Raw genomic sequence first — 18,223 nt, 5'->3', positions numbered from 1 at the left:
CCTGTTGTACCTACCAGTCAGCTTGACACTGAAATATGTAAAAATAGAGTCCAGGTTTAAACATTAGAAAGCTCTCCTTTAAGGTGCTAAACATTTCCGTGCTGTTTTTGTGTCAAATGGGAAATAAAGCGCCATTTTTGAACATAACGTGGTACGAGTTGTGTGTCTGTTGGGATCATGATGCTTTTACGTGAGTCCCTTTAATGTTTTTCAGTTATATTATGAGAGATATAGGTAATTCAGAATCAACACAGATTGTAACTGTTTTGTTCATGCTAATCTGACCACAGAACATGTTAATAGACAATAAACAAAATTATTATTGTACATTTAAACTTTCACTTTAATTAGTGCCCTCGGGTCATGGCATTTCTGGAAAGTCCTGGAATTGAGAAAAGTTTATTCCAAATCAGGGAATTTGATAAATAATTGGGGCAAGTCATGGAAAGTCAGGGATTTTTTGCTTCTCATTTTAAAGAATAAACATTTGTTTATTCACCTAACCAATATTTTTTTGTAAAAAATTAGTGATTTCCCTCTGCGTGCTGTTTCCTGTTTCACTTTCCTATGTTCTGATCGGTTTTAGTTACATTAAACCTTAAGGATTCCTGATCTAAAGTGTGTTTAAAATCATTTATCTTTTGGCGTCATGTCACATGGAAATTCAACTTTTTAGTCAAGGAACAGTCAGAGAGTTTCACTGTAGGAAGCCAGATGAAGAAATGTACATTGGTTTGATGTTGCAGTGGTAACTGTGGTTAATAGTGTTGGAAGAAACAAGCAACAACAAATTTCTACTGTGTGTAACTTCCAAAAATATCCAACTTCCTCCTGATAACATCTGAGCCAGATTTGTAGATGTGGAAGTCGTGTCATGGTGGGATTGTTTTTTATCTATTTCTTCTTTTCCTCCTGATCAGTGCGTGTGTTGGTCCAGTGCAGCTCTGATGACGGTTTAGATGCAGATACCAAAGGACAGAAACAAAATATGTTGTTTTCCTCTTCTTCACTTTGAGGGATTTTTTTTGTTGTGTAGTTTGGTGAACTTAGAATTTTTAAAGAAAAGTGTTTTCCTCTTTGTTATGGTGATTTAGAGATTTGAGCTCCTTTTACTGAAATGATTTATTCGTTCCAACCCAGTGAAGAAAGTTTGTTTTCTGTCCATGTAAAGAAAGAAATAAACAGCAGTGTTTGTGTCTTTGACAGCTGGCAGCGTCTCCTTCTGCAGGCCATCACTGTGTGTGGATATATATTTATCTAAATGCTTATATACAAGTGTACTCATAAGGATAAACTCCTTGTGATGAACCGTCTTGTTTTCGAGTGGATCCTCACACACTAACTTACAAACATGAAAAACAAACATAGAAAAAACAAACAAGGAAAGTAAAGTAACAGGAAACAGGAGCCTCGTTCTTCACTTTCTGGGCTTGTTTGTTTAATGTTTTAAGATAAATGAGGAGCTGCTGCCGTTACGGGAGGGAAAACATCGATACCTCACAGTTTTTACTAAGATGTCAGAAGCTAGTTTGTTATTTCTTTTGTTAGCTTTCAAGAACTACATCTCCCACGAGTCTTGGCTGCAGATGCATTGTCAAAGCCTTGTGGGGGGTGTAGTAGTTGAACTCCAGTTTTATCTTTGTTAAAAGTGTAAGAATACTAATTTACTAAAGTCCCGTATTCATGTACAAATCGGAGGTACTTTTATTTCCACTACTTTAGTCTTTTCTTTTCATGCCACTTCGTATTTCTACTCTTCTACATCACAGAGTAACTTATTGTACTTTTTGCTGCCCTATATTTATCCAACAGCTTTAGTTACTTTACTAAATGTTTGTATTGTAACTTTCTGTAATTTTTCCTGTAAAAAACATTTCCTGGTTTCTTTTGAATGATTTAAATAGTTTAGAGGTTTGGATTGTTGGTTGGACACAACAAGCATTGAAAAGGTGTCTCTGAGTCACTGTGACAACATTTCTCACTGTTTTTTTTACCATTTTTACAAACCAAACAATCAATCGATTAATGGAGAAAATAACCAGGAGAGTGGAAATAATCATCAGCTGCAGTCTGATACAAAATAGATCAAACTGAGCTCCAACAGTAAAATCCTACTACATAATAATCTACTGATAGAATATATAATAGCACAACAGTCATTCTAAGTAGATTACATTTTTAGAGAAGTAACATTTTCCTGCAGTACTTTTACTTAATATTTTTACAGTGTGATACTTTTACTTCAGTAAAGGATCTGAATCCTTCCTCCCCCACTGACGGAAACACAAATGAATGAAACCGTCTATAAGAAATAAACCTGAGGGTGATACATTTCCTCATTTTAACAAACTTTTTGACATTTTATAAGATCTAAAATGCCTCCCAGAGTCTGATTCGTCCTCTGTAGTATGTAGTCGTGTATTTCACATCTGGGTGAAGCTGCCATCGTTGTGCTTCGGTGCAGATGAATCCCTCCTCTCCTCAGCAGTGCAGCCTGTGCTGCTGCAGCTCTCCCTGACATGCAGAGGACAAAGTGGGGCTGCAGCCTGAAAGCTGCAGGCGGCCGGTCGGTCAGGCTGCTGCAGCCTGTTCCTGCCACACGGCACGGGGGCTGATTTGGGAATGAAAGTCAAGAGCCAGTCCAGTTGCTCGGATCCATATTGTAGCACTGCACAGTCACAGCTGGACTACAGTATTTATAACTGCATCCGTTCTCAGCACACAACCTGTGCAGTGCAGCATTTAGAGGAAAATGATGAAGCTGCTGACAAGATGGAAAATATGTCTTAAAATGTATGACTTAGAACTGCAAGTATTTGCTGCAGAATTAATTCATGTAATTTCAGGCAATGGTGGAAAGTCACTAATTACATTTACTCAGGTTCTGTATTGAAGTAAAGATTTACTGTACTCAGCTTTGGTGAAATCCAGGTTGTCCAGGTTTAATGTTGCTTAAATCTTTGTGGTTTTATGTGTTTTCATGTTAATTTTTGCTGAAACTCTGTGCAGCTGCTACTCTTGGCCAGGTGTCCCTTCCAAAGGAGATCCTTGTCTTAGATAAAGACTAAATAAAATAAAACAAAAATACTTAAGTTTTTCTATTCTATGCTACTTTTGTACTTATATTTTTAATATTCTCACTGTTTTACCCTGCCGTCAGACGGCCTTTTCAGATGGAACTAAAGCCGTTCTTTGGCTCACCTCGCTCTCTTCAAAGCCACCAGACTCCATTGACGAAAACATTAATTTTAGCTCACTTTTAGAACACAAGAGTTGCTGCTCTACCTCTGCCTCGTTAGTTAGTTTATCTGTGTGCACGTTTTGCTTGAGCATTTTATTGTGTTTTGTGTTTTCATGCAATTTGTTTGGTTGAAAGTATGTGTTGCTGCTGTTCTTAGTCAGGTCTCCTTTGTATAATTGAAACCTGTTTAAATAAAGGTTAGATAACATAAAATAAAAATATTTGTGCTGTTCTGAAGTATTAGTATACTTATACTTTATATCTTGTTGATAATACTCCTGTGCTTTTACTTGAGTAACATTTTATTTCTGCTTTTACTAACATAAAGGATTTTAATACCTCTTCCACTTCTGAAAATCAGCCTGAAACTCAAACGAAGACGTCACTGCTTTTGTCTCTACCTTCAGTTTGACCTTGAGAGTTCACAAAAATCGACACTAAATTTAATCTGGAGCAGAGAGTACATGAGACTGGAACGATTATTGCTCATTTCCATCAGCACAAAGCCTGATCTGAGCGTTTTAGTGGAGGCCTGCCACTACATGAATGCCGTGCTTGAGCCACATGGGGAGGTGGTGGAGGTGGTGGCGGGTGGGGAATATTCACTCCAGCTTTGTGGAAGTTTTAAGGAACACGTGCTTCCTCCTCCTACTGGAGACAGCTGGTAACAGCAGCTTGTACATGCTCTCACCAGGGTACATGTGTGTGATCACGTTTCTCTACAAAATGAGCCGAGTCAGGCTGTAAATCCCGTCAACCGACCACCCTGAGAGGCCGCGCTTACATCTCAAGTCCAATATTTACATCACGAAGCCTCGATTTAACAGCTTGTGTTTGTGTGTGTCTACGCTGAAGCATACATATGTGCACATACAGACATATTCTTAAGTCGTCCTGCGGTGTAGTGAGCAGAATCCTGATATTTTAACCCTGAGGGTCTCAAAACAAGACAAGCATAAGGAGGAAGCTCCTCCAGACGGAGAGGAGAGAATGTAAACTCCAGTGGTGGAAAAAACTGAGTGTATTTAATCAAGAACTGTACTTAAGTGCAGCTTTGAAGAACCTTTACTTTGCTTAAGTATTTAAATGTTCATTACATCAATATATATATAAATATTCTGCCTTACAAGTACCTTTAATAGCACAGTGTAATAGTAATAGTTGTTAATAGAGTTTTTAGTTCACAAAGCAGTATTAATACTTTCACTAAGTAAAATATCTGAGCACTTCCTCCACCATTGGATTGTTTTTTTTTTTTACCAGGTGTTAATAGAAAGGACCAATATGTGTCCAGGAAACACTAGAAACAGGGGGAGCAGCTATTAGCTCTGCTGCTATTAGCTCTGTCAATGTAACCCTCCAACACAGCTGTCACGTTCACTAAAGGGATAGTTATAGAAGCGGTGCTATATGAGGTACTTGTCCATAGTCAGTGTATTAGCCACAGTAGATGGTGGAGTCCTGGTACTGATGCTACGCAACACACTGCTGTGGACGGAGGCAGCGGCAAAAAAAAAAAAATCTGCTCAATCCATCAGTTTAACTTTGCTGTGAGCTTGCAACAGGTAACTAAGGCTGTTCTTTCGTTCTTTTCGCTTGCTTCAAAGCCACCAGACTCCATTGACAAAAACATTAACTCTACCTCGCACAACACAAGAGCTGCTGATCTACTGCTGCCTCGATCATTTACTTTGCTTGTGTTACTGCGTGACTTTGTTGTTTTAAATGGTTCATCCAGATCTGAACTCAGATGTTTTACTTTGTTGGCCGAGGCAGCGGTGGCACAGGAAACTCCTGAGTTCTGCAAGGTAAAATGGCTGTTTTTGTCAATGGTGTCTGGTGCCTTTTAAGCAAGCAAAGAGAACATAAACAGGTTTAGTTCGGGAAGAGCAAAAGGTTATGTTTTTTAAATGTATTTTAGGTTGTTAAAGTGCATTACTTAGTATCCGCACCAGGACTCATCCAACCCCACCTCAAAAAAAATCTGAACTAGCCCTTTAAAATTGGATTAGAAAACTAAAATGGGGCACTGATGTCCAAGAATTAGTATTTATTGACCAACAACAGGCAGCGTCTGAAGAGTCCCATCAATGAATTTGCTAACTTGGTGAACTCTGAACACTAACTCTTTGATGGAGCGGTGATTAGCTCGTCAGCTGACGTGTTTCGTCTCCACATTTCAGAGGTGGTTGTTTCACTTTTTGCTCCAGTTTTACTACATTTATGTAACAGCTACAATTACTCTGACGATAAGGATTATATAAAATATAAAGTATTAGCTTTAGATAACACGTAGCTCCATCTCATCAACATTAAAATGCTTTTTACATGCTCACTGGTGGACAGTAACTAAGTATTTACTCACGTTTCTGTAGTAGTAGTACTGTGCTTAAGTATAACTTTGAGGTACTTGTACTTTAATTGAGTATTTACCTTTATACGTTTTACTCCACTACATTTATTTGACGGCTACTTTTCAGATAAAGATTTGACATACAGAAAAGTTTATAAAATACAGCATATTTTTAATTCTTCAACCTGTTTTCCGACCTTTTTGCCTTGTGACCTGTTACAACAGAGCAGTTTGTGTCTGAGCTGTTAGCAGCTCCACCAAAAAGACATTTCACCTCTAAACTTCTCACGTTTCCATAAATCTTTCCAATCTTGAGTAAAAGATATGAATACATGAATTACAGCCTTATCTTTTCATGCATTTAAGCCTCTTGTTGTCATGGTTACATGTCTGATGTTGATGTTAATTAATATTCATCAAGCTTTATATTCCCACAAGAGTCTCCGCTATTTGGATATAATACTGAAAACTCTTAATTCCAGGGATAAACCTGAAGATATATTGCGAACATAATCTGTGTTATTAGTGTTAAACAATGACTGTATGTGAGTATGGCGGCTAAAAGACAACCTGCATATTTTTAGATCTGGTGTTTGGACGCCATCATTACAGGCTGATGTGTCTCAACAGTATTTTTAACCCACGCTGTGCAGACTAAATGTGCTCCCATTGGAGACACAAGCCTGTTCCTGAACAGATAATTATAATAATAATAATAATAATAATGACAATAGGAAAAATAGATAGATAGATCTGCACGGTAGATTGAGTTTCAGCCAAATTCTGGTGATCCAGCTGACCCATGTACCTTCACCTGGTTTGTTTGTATTGATATGTTTGAGAAGATGAGCCGACTTCTCACAAGATTTATCACCTCAGTAAACATTTTCCTAATGCGTTTATGGTCTCAGTCGCTTGTTGGAAGTCTTCCTCAACACAGCATGATGCTCATTTAGCACAAATTATGGTCCCATTTAGAGGAAATAAAGCAGGTTATAACTAACCAATCACAGGTGGAGTTTGTGGAATGGACGTCACTTTTGGCTTCAAAAAATCAAGATGGCGACGCCCATAAAGTCAAACTCGAGGTTTCAAAACGGCGGTGCACGGACCAATGGGTGACATCACAGTGTCCACTTCTTTTATCAAGTCAACAGATTTGCAGCATACCTGCTTTGAAAATGCACATTATTCATTTTTATATATAGTTTTTCTAACATGGAGCCCTCTGGCTGCTCCTCCAGGGTAGAAAACAGGATGAGGTGCCACATGAGGTTTCCCTACATACCAGAAAAGGGCTTTGGAGCTGTCTCACCGCTGCTAAACTACTTTGATTTCTCTAAGTAACATGTTAACATTTTTTTCTTTTGCATGATTCGGTGTAATTTTTACAATAGAGTTGCAAATTCCATGAGATCTATTTAGGGCTGCCGCGGTTCAGGAAGCAAACGGCTTGATTTCACCAAATGCTGCTCGAGTTGCACTTTTTTTTTTTTTCTTGTGTGTCATTTCACAGACTTTAGAGTTATATTGAGCAGAGGCACATGTCAGAGAGAAAACATTACGAACAGAGCGACAAAGGGCTCGTAGATCTGCAGCAGGAAGATTTTCGGGTGTTTGGGTGGGTCAAATTCAGGACTTTCAACTGGGGTTTATTTCCTTTGTGAAAACAGTAGTTAATGTCAAGTTAACAGATGTAACTTACATCTTGAATATAACTTCACTTCTGTAAATAATTTATTCATTTTAATCCAAACCATCATCTTTTCCTCAACCTGGCAGTTTTTGTGCCTAAAACCAACTGAAGGCAACCATCACCTGAAATGTTTCTCAGCAAGCTTTATTTTGAGCATATCAATTAATCCTCGACCACAAGGGTAGAAAGTGTACTTTTGATACTTAGACGAGCTCGAGATGAGCTAAAAAATAAATATATCTTACTTTGTCGTGGCATTTTTCCTCATTTGTCCAACTCAGACACCTACAACAAATAAATCAATAATATTTTGACAATCATTGTCAATCCAGCCTCTCAGATGGGAATATTTTATGTCAGCCTTTCTGAAGAAGTTTGTTTGTTTGGCTTTTCTTGTAAATTTGTATTTATGAATGTGAAATTCAGCTACATACAAAAATTATGATATCGGAGGATGCCAAGCAGTACTTGCTAAGATAAACATCTAATTTATTTTCTATTTATTGTGTTTTACTACCATATTTAACCTCTGAACTATGTTATGCCTTTTGTCTTGGATCCTTTTTACTTTCACCTGAGTATTTCTCTTCTTTATGAATATTGTTTAAGTATTATTGGAGGGAGCCTGACTGCCAGCGACTGCCTTTACTGCACAACATGACTCATAAAGCACCTGAACTTTGGAAAAAGTGTAAAAGTTTCATAAATCAGAATCAAAAATAGGTTTATTGCCACGTAAGTTTTACCCTTAAGGGTGTCTGCTGCTGCAAACAATAAAAAAAAAGGTTGTAATTGTTGTGCTCAACAGCACAAATAAAGCACCTGAAACCTGAAGATAGAGTAAAAGTTAGCCATCAGAATCAGAAATAAGTTTATCACCAAGTGAAATTTACATAAGAAGGTATTATATTTGGTCTGCTGGTGCAAACAATCACAAAACAAGGAAGTAGAAGTAAAAAACAAAACAAAGAAAAAGAAAGAAACACAGACATGACATAAAACTATTTACAATAAATAAGTTTACACAATGTTTTTCCACGAACAATCTCTCAAAAATGGACGCACCAACACAAGTAAACAGCCCATGTGTGCACAGCCACCCTCGCAGAACTACAGTCATTTTTTCGCAATTTAATGAAATATTTGAGGGTAGGTTTGATTTAAAACCCTCTGGCGTCTAAACCCCGCCCACCTATTCAGTGTCAGCCGGAAGTACGTCACAGCAATGAAGCTAAAGATGCTTCAACTGCCGTTTCACTGTGACTTTAACATTAAGTTGTACTCTGTGGCAAACTTTGGCCACACCTAGATCCTGTCCCATTTCTACTAAAAAAAAAAAAAAAAAGAAAGAAACAGAGAGCAGGATTTTTTTTTTTCCTCTCTGGTGCGTTTGTTTGTGTGTCGGCGAGTCCCGGCGGTGTAACCGGAGAGGGGCCTCAGAGAGGGAATGCAGGACTGCAATGGAGCACAATGCAATACAGGTAAAGCCGATATGATTTCCAAATAAATGTCGATTTCTGTCACTCAGACCCGGCGGGGTTTCTGACCTGTTGATGTCGGGGGATACTTTAACCGTGTGTCGCTGTGACTTGAAGCCCAAATTCGGCGTTTTATTTCATTTAGTTTGGCCATGTCGTATTGATTGTTTTCTCATATCAACCAAACCCCAAAGCACCGAGAGTTGCTCTCTGACTGCAATTACAACTTTATTCAGCCAGGCTCAACTTTTTTTTTTTTTTTTGCCTCCCAGAGGTGGAAAATAAAGCGCTGATATTTGTATTTTTACGGGGAAACAGTCGGCTGTGACACCGAGCTGTCGCCTCGTTTCACACCGGAGACTCAGCCGTTAAATTCCAGTTTAATATTTCTGATATTTTCGCCGTGTTAATGATTAATTTCTTTGTGTGTCGTGTCGACAGTCTCCGCTTCTCCTCTGGCTACCAACCCCCACCCACACCAACAACACATTAGCTAAATAAAATTAAATTTTCTGGCCTTTTGCCTGCCTGAAAATATCAGGAAACTTTTAAGCTAGTCAGCCTTTTTTTTTTTTTTCTCCCCCCTTCAACCAAAAACTAAGCTAGCAGCAGCAGCAGCAGCAGCAGCGAGTCGTTGCATCGACATTTTTTTTTTTTTTTTTTTCATCTTTGAACGCAGATTGCTTAAAATAAATTTCCACACGGACGTGATATCAAAGATTGGAATATTTTCTCGACAGGGACTAGGTGGAGCAGCGGTGGTGTTGCTTATAATAGGAAGCATATTGATATTATTATCAAATCCCTCCCGACATTTTGTCTCCAACGTAATTGCCACAGTTTAAGGAGGAATGTTAATATTGTGTATGTGAGTGTGAGTGTGAGTGTGTGTAAGAGTGAGTGTGGAGTTTTTGTACTTGAAATAACATTAGCATTAGTCCTGGCTTTATTAAAAAAAAAAAAAAAGATAAAAAGATAATGACAGGAAACATCCAGAGGACACACAGCTAAGGGCAATGTGGGCTTTTAGTCGAAATAAAAAAGGTACAAACTCATTTATTTTGACAGAAATGCTGCATGTGTGGCGTTGGGTGTGTTTAATATCCCACAAATGGATGTTTATATATATATATTTAAATATTTCTTGTTTAAATATTAATTTATTGCAGCATTGATTTTTTGTTTTTTTGTTGTTGTTGTGTGTCTCCAGTTGTGAACTTGTGAGCTTTTTCAATAACAGGATATAACCAAGGTCAACACTGTGGAGTCGGCTGTATGTTTGGATTCTGTTTATTTATGTATTTATCATCCAAAGCAGGAGACATTTTATTATTAATATACGTCGGAGGTGGTTTCTTTTTTTCCTTTTCACCCCCCCTTCCTCCTCCTCTCCTTCTTCTTCCTTCCCCTACTGAAAACTGTGTAAAAAAAAAAAAAATATCTCACTGCATTATTCCCAGAAATATCACGAGAACTGACGTAGGCTGGGTGCAGATTAAGGGTTTCCATCTTAAATTCTTGTGTGTGTGTTCACATTTTAGACAGTGGGCTGCCTCTCAGTGCTCAGATTATATTATGTGGCTTTTATTTTCCTGCCTGCTCAGCCCTGCCTCCTTTCCACCGCTAGGCTGGAGCACTGCTTCAGCCGGCCCTCCCCCAGGGCCAAAAAAAAAAAAAAAAAACACACACACACAAGACTGAAGCTCTGTGACGTCCCTTTAACACTTCTATAGTACAAAATAGTACATTTTAGGGCTTATTTTCATTGTCTAATTATCTGTCGGCCAGTTTATCAATTAATGGTCGAGTTGTTTGCTCCGTAAGATATCAGAAAATGGAGAGCATAGTTGATTAATGTTTCCCAAAGCCCAGAGTGACGTCCTTAAATGTCTTGTTTTGTCCACAAACCAAAGATATTCAGTTTACTGTCATAGAGGAGTAGAGAAACCAGGAATGTTTCACATTTAAGAAGCTGAAATCAGAGAATTAGACTTTTTTTCCCTAAAGTGACTCCAAACACTTAATTGGCTATTAAAATAGTTCATTAAATAGTTGGTATCTCATTGATTAATTGACTAATTAAGTGCTCCAGCTCTAGTATGTTTATAATACCCACTTCAATGTGGTGTTTATCGTATGTTCTCACTATGATTAAGTTAAATATGTGTAATTTTCACTCCTGCAGTTAGCAAAAGACTGAACTGACTTCTCTTTGTTGTAATATTGTTTTTATGCACATACAAATATAGATATAACTAGAGGAGGATTGATCTGTTAGTAGATGAACAGGAAATACATCAGCATAAACTTTCATAAGCCAGTAGTCACCTTTCAAACAAATCTGTCCCAAATGTTGTGATTTCAGGCTACTCAAGTGTGAGCCAATCACTGAATTGATCTCACTTTGTTGTTTTATGTGTCCCTGTTTGTCCTACAGATAACTAGAGCTCAAACTACTCCTAGATTAACAGCTAGATAGGAAATAAGTTGGCAAAAACTTTGATAATCAATCTGCTCATAGACCAACAAATAACTATAAATAGATTAGTAGTAGAATCAGCTGATCGTTTTTCAAGAAAAACTACCCAGAATGCACCACAAATGTGAGCTAAGTAATACTTTTGTCTTACTTTTTTTTGTATTATTTGTCCTTGTTTTTCATGCTCATACTTATTCAGATAACTAAAGCTCAAATGAACTGATCTATGAGTAGATGAACAGGAAATAAATCAGTAAAGACTTTGGCAATTGATCAGTCAGTATTTTTTTTTTTTTTTAACTGCCAAAAATGTTCTGGTTCCAGCTTGTCAGTGTGAGCTAAATAGTGGTTTTATTTTACTTTGTTATTTTTCTTAAAGTTTTAGCTCACATACCTTCAAATAACTGAATCGCAGACTATAAGTAGATAAACAGAAACTAAATCTTCAACCATTGTGGTTATCAGATAACCTTTCTAAGCGAAACTGACCAAATATTCTGTGGTTTTATCATGTCGAATGTGAGCTAAATAACACATTTGTCTTACTTTGTTGAGTTATTACTCACAATACCCACAAACTAGAGCTCTAATGGTTAATCTATTATATTTATTAGTGGATGAACAGGGAGCAAAACTGCCACAAAGTCTCTGCTTCCAACTTCTGAAATGTGAACATTTGCTGGTTCTTGTCCTCTCTGACAGTAGATTGAATAATTTTGTGTTTTGGACGGTTTATCAGACAAAACCAGCAAATTTAAATGGGTCAACTTGACATTTTTAGGCTGAACGATTAGTCAAGAATGTAAGCACCAGATTAATTCATAACTAAAATAATCACAAGTTGCAGCTCTGTTAAATGACAATTTAGCTTTTCTTTATGCTGAAGTAATGCTTTCATATTATATAAATGTCTATCTATAATATAACTACAGGAGCTAATACTGATTCTGTTTATTATTCCTCTAATGGCTCACACTTTGTAGTACTCAATACTCTCTTTATTCTTACTTTATTACAGTCTTTGTCATATATTCTTAAATATAGTAATACTTAAAGGACTACTCGTATTTATTATTTTTACCTATTTTGGTGACTGGTAGGTTCAAAAAGTTTTGGAATATATCCAGTGGATCGCCTCAGCAGGCAGCCGCAAACGAGCTGCCAACGGGCTACTTTGGGGCAACCGTGCACGTCAAAGCACGTCTGCCGAAAGTTCTTGTTTTTGCCACCGACAGGCTCAGATTGTTATTCTAATTGTCTGACAACGTTATGGAAAGGATCCCAACAAAGAAAGACCTGAAAGATCCTTTTTTGTTTAACCGGTGGTTAAAGGTATCGCTCTCCTCAAAGCCACCAGACTTCATTGACAAAAACAGTGATTTAACTTCTCAGAACATTGAAGTTGCTGCTCTATCGTTGCCTCCGTCAGTTAGTTTATTTGTGTTATTGTGTGACTTTGGTGTTTTAAAGGGTTAGTTCAGATCCAACAATATATCTGTGTAACGCACACTAACACAAGCAAACTAACTGACCAAGTTAGTGGTAGACCAACAACTCCTGTGCTCTGTGAGATAAAATTGCTGTTTGTGGTTAAATAAAAAGGATCTTATGGGTGTATCTCTGTCGGGATCCTTTCCATAATGTTGTCACAATGTTGACACTTAAAATAACAATCCAAGCCTGTCAATGACAATAAGTTTTAATGGACGTACTTTGATTGGGAACAGTTGCCCCAAAGTTTTACATTACAGCCCCTTTCATGGCCGCCGTCTGAAGCGATCTGCTCTAAAACTTTTAGACACCAAAATATGTACAAACAGCATGTTTGAAAATGCCTCAGTTCTCCTTTAGTATTCGTATTCTTTATATTTCTAACCTCTTGTATGAGTATAGCATTATATTTACAGCAGCTGTATGGATCCCTGTGAGTCCATATGGTGTTTTTAGAGCATTAGAATATCCAGTTAGTTATTTTACTTAGAATAATAGCTAATTTATCACAAAAATTCAAATGGGTCTCAGGGCCTCAGTACTGATTGCATATTTAATGATCATTTAATCCTATAATGTCTTTATGGTGCTCCTATAGGGACTTGCAGTAATGACTCTCTCCCTCTCTCTCTCTGCTGTTTTTTCACAATAGAGGGGTTTATATTGTGCCTAAGATGCCCTGTAGTGATCTCAAACATGCTTTATTCTCACTTTGTCACTATAATAGTCTTCTAATGTTTCTGCAGGGACTCCTGTGGTGCTATAATTTCAGCTCCTATAGCAGGATATAAAGTGTGTGTGACATTCAACAGTGACCTTGTCTGTTTCAGTGGATTTCTCTCTTCAGTTGTATCATCGCGATGATCTCTGTAACACCAATACCATTTTCCCACGATGTTGGTTTTCATGAGTGTTTTTAGCGTCTTGCAGTTTCCCCACAGGGTCTTAAAGTGTGTCTGTGATACTCCACCAGTGACGTAATTTAACATTATGTCACTGCATTATGTTATGTAGTGTCTTTTTGCAGTTGTTGTGGCGTTTATGTTGCTATTTGTCTCTGTGTGTAGCTGATGTGTATGTTTTCTGCTGTGGCATTTATTCAGTTTCTTTCTAAAAATTGATTCTCAGGCCTGCTACAGCTGGTCTGCAGAGCTACGCTGGGCGGGCGGGGAGGGTGGGGGGAGGGCTGCCTGTGGTGGGTTATGGGTATTATTGGGTGGGGGAGGGTGTGCTGGGTGGGGTGGGGGATGTGGATGATCAACACAGGAGTGAGAATTTGAGAATATTCTGCATTTAGGCAGCAGGCGACAGGCAGGGAGAACTGCATCACAGCAGCCACAGGACGGCTGGGTCGCTGTAGAAAAGCTCCGGTTTAAAAAATACAGTTTTTATGCATTTATTTTGTGAATCTTCACGTCCCATCTATCATGAGTAAATGGATAGCAGCTGCACAGCCGGCCGCACCCTCAGTTTATACACTAGGCCTTTTATTTCATGTGGATAATAAGCTTGGTGAATGTGACCTCTGCCTGGTTTTATTTTAATTCACTTAATATGAAATAAAATAATCTCTCACATGCTCAGAAGTGTTCATTCAGGCTTCAGTTAAACATTAGAGCTTGAGGATTATAGAAAATTAACAAGCAGCTATTTTGGTAATTGATTAATCATTTTAAGTGGCTTTTTTTAAAGCAAATATGCAAAGTTCCAACCTCTTAAATGTGAGAAGCTGTAGCTTTTTTTTCTGTTTTTGCTCTTTCTGTTTATCATAATCATATCATAATGGATATTATGTTTTGATTGGCGAAAGCAGCAAAGTCTCAAATTTCAGATGCAGGAATTGAAGAATATTTTGCTCGGCGAATCTCTCACTGTTGACTCCATTGTTTAAATAGATGACACTTGAAGGACCAGTTTTGGTTTTTGAATGAGGTTCTTATACATAAAGTCAGTGTATTATGTGCAGTAGATGGCGGTCACCTAAAACCACCAACTGTGCACATTTAGAATATTTTCACTGCTTCACTTTGCCATCAGACAGTCCTTTCTGATAGGGAACCGAAGCTGTGGCCAGACTCCATTGACACAATCAGTAGTTTTACCTTGCAAAACACATGAGTTGCTGGTCTGCTGCTGTCTCGATTGGTTACCTTGCTTGTGTTGCTGTGTGACTGTGTGTTTTAAACGATAATGTCGGATCCAAACTAACGTGTTGGCTCATTGATCGAGGCAGCGGTTGCAAATTGAACACTTTCTGTTCTTTGAGGGAAAATCACAGCTTTTTTGCAATGGAGTTTGGTGGCATTGAAGAGGGTGAAGAAAGAGAGAATCGCTTCAGTTCCCTGTCAGAAAGGGCTGTCTGATAGCGATGTAAAGCGGTGAAGATATTCTAAATGTAGCGTACACTTTGATGACGTTTTGCCGCTGCTCCCGGTGTGCTGATCACCATCTAAGTACCTCCTATAACCCAGTTTCAAAAAATCGGAACTATCCCTTTTAATTTTCTGTTGATCTGTTGGTCAATTAGCCGACATATTATTGCAGTTTTTGCGTTTTTAGACTTATTTGTTGGGTAAAACAAGACATTCAAAGGCGTCATCTTGGGCTCTGGGAAATCAGAACGCCCTTTTTATTTCACTAAACGTTGACATTTTACAGTCATAAGAATTAATTTGCAGATTATTCAGTTATGAAAGTAGTCGTTGCAGCCCTGCAAAAAGCATCAGTAATGACTGTCTCCTTTCAGATTGAAGGTTTGTCACTGAGAAACATTTGTTTGATATTTCAGGTCATTTGTAGCCTGTGTGTTGCAGCTTTGAGGCTGCATATTATGTTTCATGTAAAGCTGTTGTTATTCAGTCTTTTCTCGCTTCTAACTCTAAACAGGGGATTACAGATGAGCAGGGGCTGCATGATGGATTTAATATCAGACAGTACTGCAGCATTTTCATGGCAGCAGTGTCTTTAGGGCTGTAAAAACTGGAGCGTCATGTGTGCTGTGCTGTGCATGCAGTGCCACTACTGCATGTGCATTTTACCCTGATTTTATCATATTAATCCATTTGGATAATTTCATAAATAAAGCATGTAAATAAATCACATTAATGTATCCTACAAAGAAGCTTTGTGCGCATCACATCCTCTTCCTCTGTGCCACAGAGCTCCATTGTTGCACAAAAACTATTAAAAACACATCAGTGAGCCTCACTATTGGACTGTGTGACATGTTCCTTCATTACCATGAACACACACACCGTAGTTTATTTTGACTCGGTGTCACACACACCGTCCTGCTGCTCTCAATACTCACTAGAGCATCAAATATGGATTAATCCGCCACTGGAAATAGTCCCTAACAAATTCAATGTTTCCTCCAGTTTGAGTCATAGAAACTACAGTGTGCAGCAGTTTCAGAGAATTGCTGAGCCTCTTAAAGAGATGTATGTATGTATGTATGTATTTGTGAGCTGCTATTTAAAGATGTACATCTTCTTTCTGTGATGACAAACATGTAGCCTTATTTATTGATATGCTCAGGTTTTTTGTAATGGGCTCCATCGTGTACCCTCCAGTCCGTTCTGATCCTTTGGATGTTATTTCCTGCCTGACATTCAAAATGTTGTATTTGGACAAATTAGAGAAGAAACAATCGGCCGATTTGTCAGGCAACAGTTTTGATAATTGATTCATCATGTGAGTGTTTTTTCCCAAGCATAAATGCCAAAAGAATTCTCTGGTTCTAGCTGAGTGTTTGCAGCTTTTCTGCCTGTTACAGTTAGACTGTAAATTAGCATAGTACAGCTGTCAGTAGGTGTCCTGATGGTTTTCCTTTTCCACTGCAGCAAAACTAAACTGTTTTAGTAAGACTTCTAACCAATGAGCCATTGCTGGATGTTAAAATATTATTTTCTACCTTTATTTCCACTATAGCCATACTGAGAATGTACTGTGACCCCACAACCGAGGTACTTGCCCAACTGGGGTGTACTGTTACACCCCGATCATCTTAGGGTTTGGGAAATTGTGATGGATATTTTTTCGCTATTTTGGGATGATTTTAAATGATTCGTTGAAAAAGTAATTGGCAGACAACAGATACGTAATTGTACAAAAACGAACGCCATATTTTTCAAAACCTCACTCTAACCATGACCAGAATAACTTGACCAAAAGCCCAACAAAGTGAACTGAAACTTGAGTCAGATATGTGTGTGTGTGTGTGAGAGAGCTGGAGTTAATGTGTCATTAGGTTGGGAGGATAAAAAGCTTAGGGGATTATTTTTATATCCCTTATTATTTTATATTTTAATGCCATCTTTATAACACAATCATGTAGAGCGTTGAAGTATTTTAATACATTTTTCAATTTCAGCATTTCCAGAGTGAGAACTGGTAGATTATGTGGTCATATATGAATGATAATAGAAAATAGGATAATAGACTGAAGCTATGACTCTGGATCCAAAATGGCAGCTCTCAGTCCTGACAGATACAGAGAATATCATTTGGGTTGCATCAATAAAGATTACAAGAAATCAAATCTATTTTCTGCAAAGGTCTGGTACTGAGGAGATGGATTTACCTAAAAAGCTTCAAAACGTCCTTGAAATTGAGGAAAGCTGCCACCATTTCTGTGGTGTGTTTGGTTTTTTGTTGTCTTTTTTTATTCACAAACTACCCTGGATGTCTCAGGCCTGGGGCTCCTCACACTTCCTCTTACAAAACAGTGTAATCAAAGCTGTGGCTTTATTCAGCTAGCAGCGGCTGCAGAGGCAGTATAGGCTTTCAGATGTATGAACTCACTCGAGGTGTGCTCGATTTATTGTCCGAGCCACGTAAACACCTGCAAATGGTGAGCGCTGACTGCTTGTGAGGTAAGAAGAAGCCAGATCAAGTGCTCCTCGTCACATCCAGCTCGTAAACACACAGGAAGCTCCATGTAAACTGAGCTGTAGATTAAATAAAGACAAACTCCTCATGATGAGAGTCATTGTTGCCAAATGGAACATCTGCCATTTTAGAAAAAAAGGGAACCTGCTCTCAGAGAAAATCCAATTTAGGTTATTAACAATTTATCAATTCACATTAAAGGATAACCTTTAATTACTTTTAAACCCTCAAAGCCACGAAAAGGGCTGCAATGCCTCCAATGTAATCCTTTGGGGTAATTGGTCCCGATCAAAGTATGTCCACTAAAACTTCTTCTTTTTGCCACTGACAGGTTCACATTGTTTTGGAATTGGTGCATTAGATCCCCTCAAGCGTCAGTAATGAAATAGGCTGCAGTGGCTGGAAAGTAATCCTTTGGATAGCTGCGTCTGATCGGAGCGTGTCCACTAAAAGTGCTCGCTTTTAGTCACTGACAGGCTCAGATTGTTATTGTAAGTGTCTGACAACATTATGGAAAGGATCCCTACAGAGAGAGACCTGGAAGATCCTTTTGGTTTAACCAGCAACACAGTTATATCGCTCTCTTCAAAGCCAC

The 18,223-nt window shown here is 38.2% G+C and overlaps 1 protein-coding gene across 1 annotated transcript in view; it reads left to right on the top strand.

Annotated features, from left to right (window-relative positions):
* The first annotated feature begins 8,690 nt into the window (after positions 1–8,690).
* The window catches only part of LOC139213070 (AT-rich interactive domain-containing protein 5B), a 38,831-nt gene continuing 29,298 nt past the window's right edge, over positions 8,691–18,223 (top strand). The window contains exon 1 of the mRNA XM_070843684.1: positions 8,691–8,771. Coding sequence (XP_070699785.1) covers positions 8,751–8,771 — 21 coding nt within the window. The 5' untranslated portion in view covers positions 8,691–8,750. The remainder of the gene's footprint in view (positions 8,772–18,223) is intronic.

The sequence above is a fragment of the Pempheris klunzingeri genome, chromosome 14 (assembly GCF_042242105.1).
Source record: "Pempheris klunzingeri isolate RE-2024b chromosome 14, fPemKlu1.hap1, whole genome shotgun sequence".
Classification (NCBI taxonomy): Eukaryota; Metazoa; Chordata; class Actinopteri; order Acropomatiformes; family Pempheridae; genus Pempheris; species Pempheris klunzingeri.
Note: the sequence above shows the minus strand (reverse complement) of the source record. Positions and strands in the feature narration are given on the sequence as shown.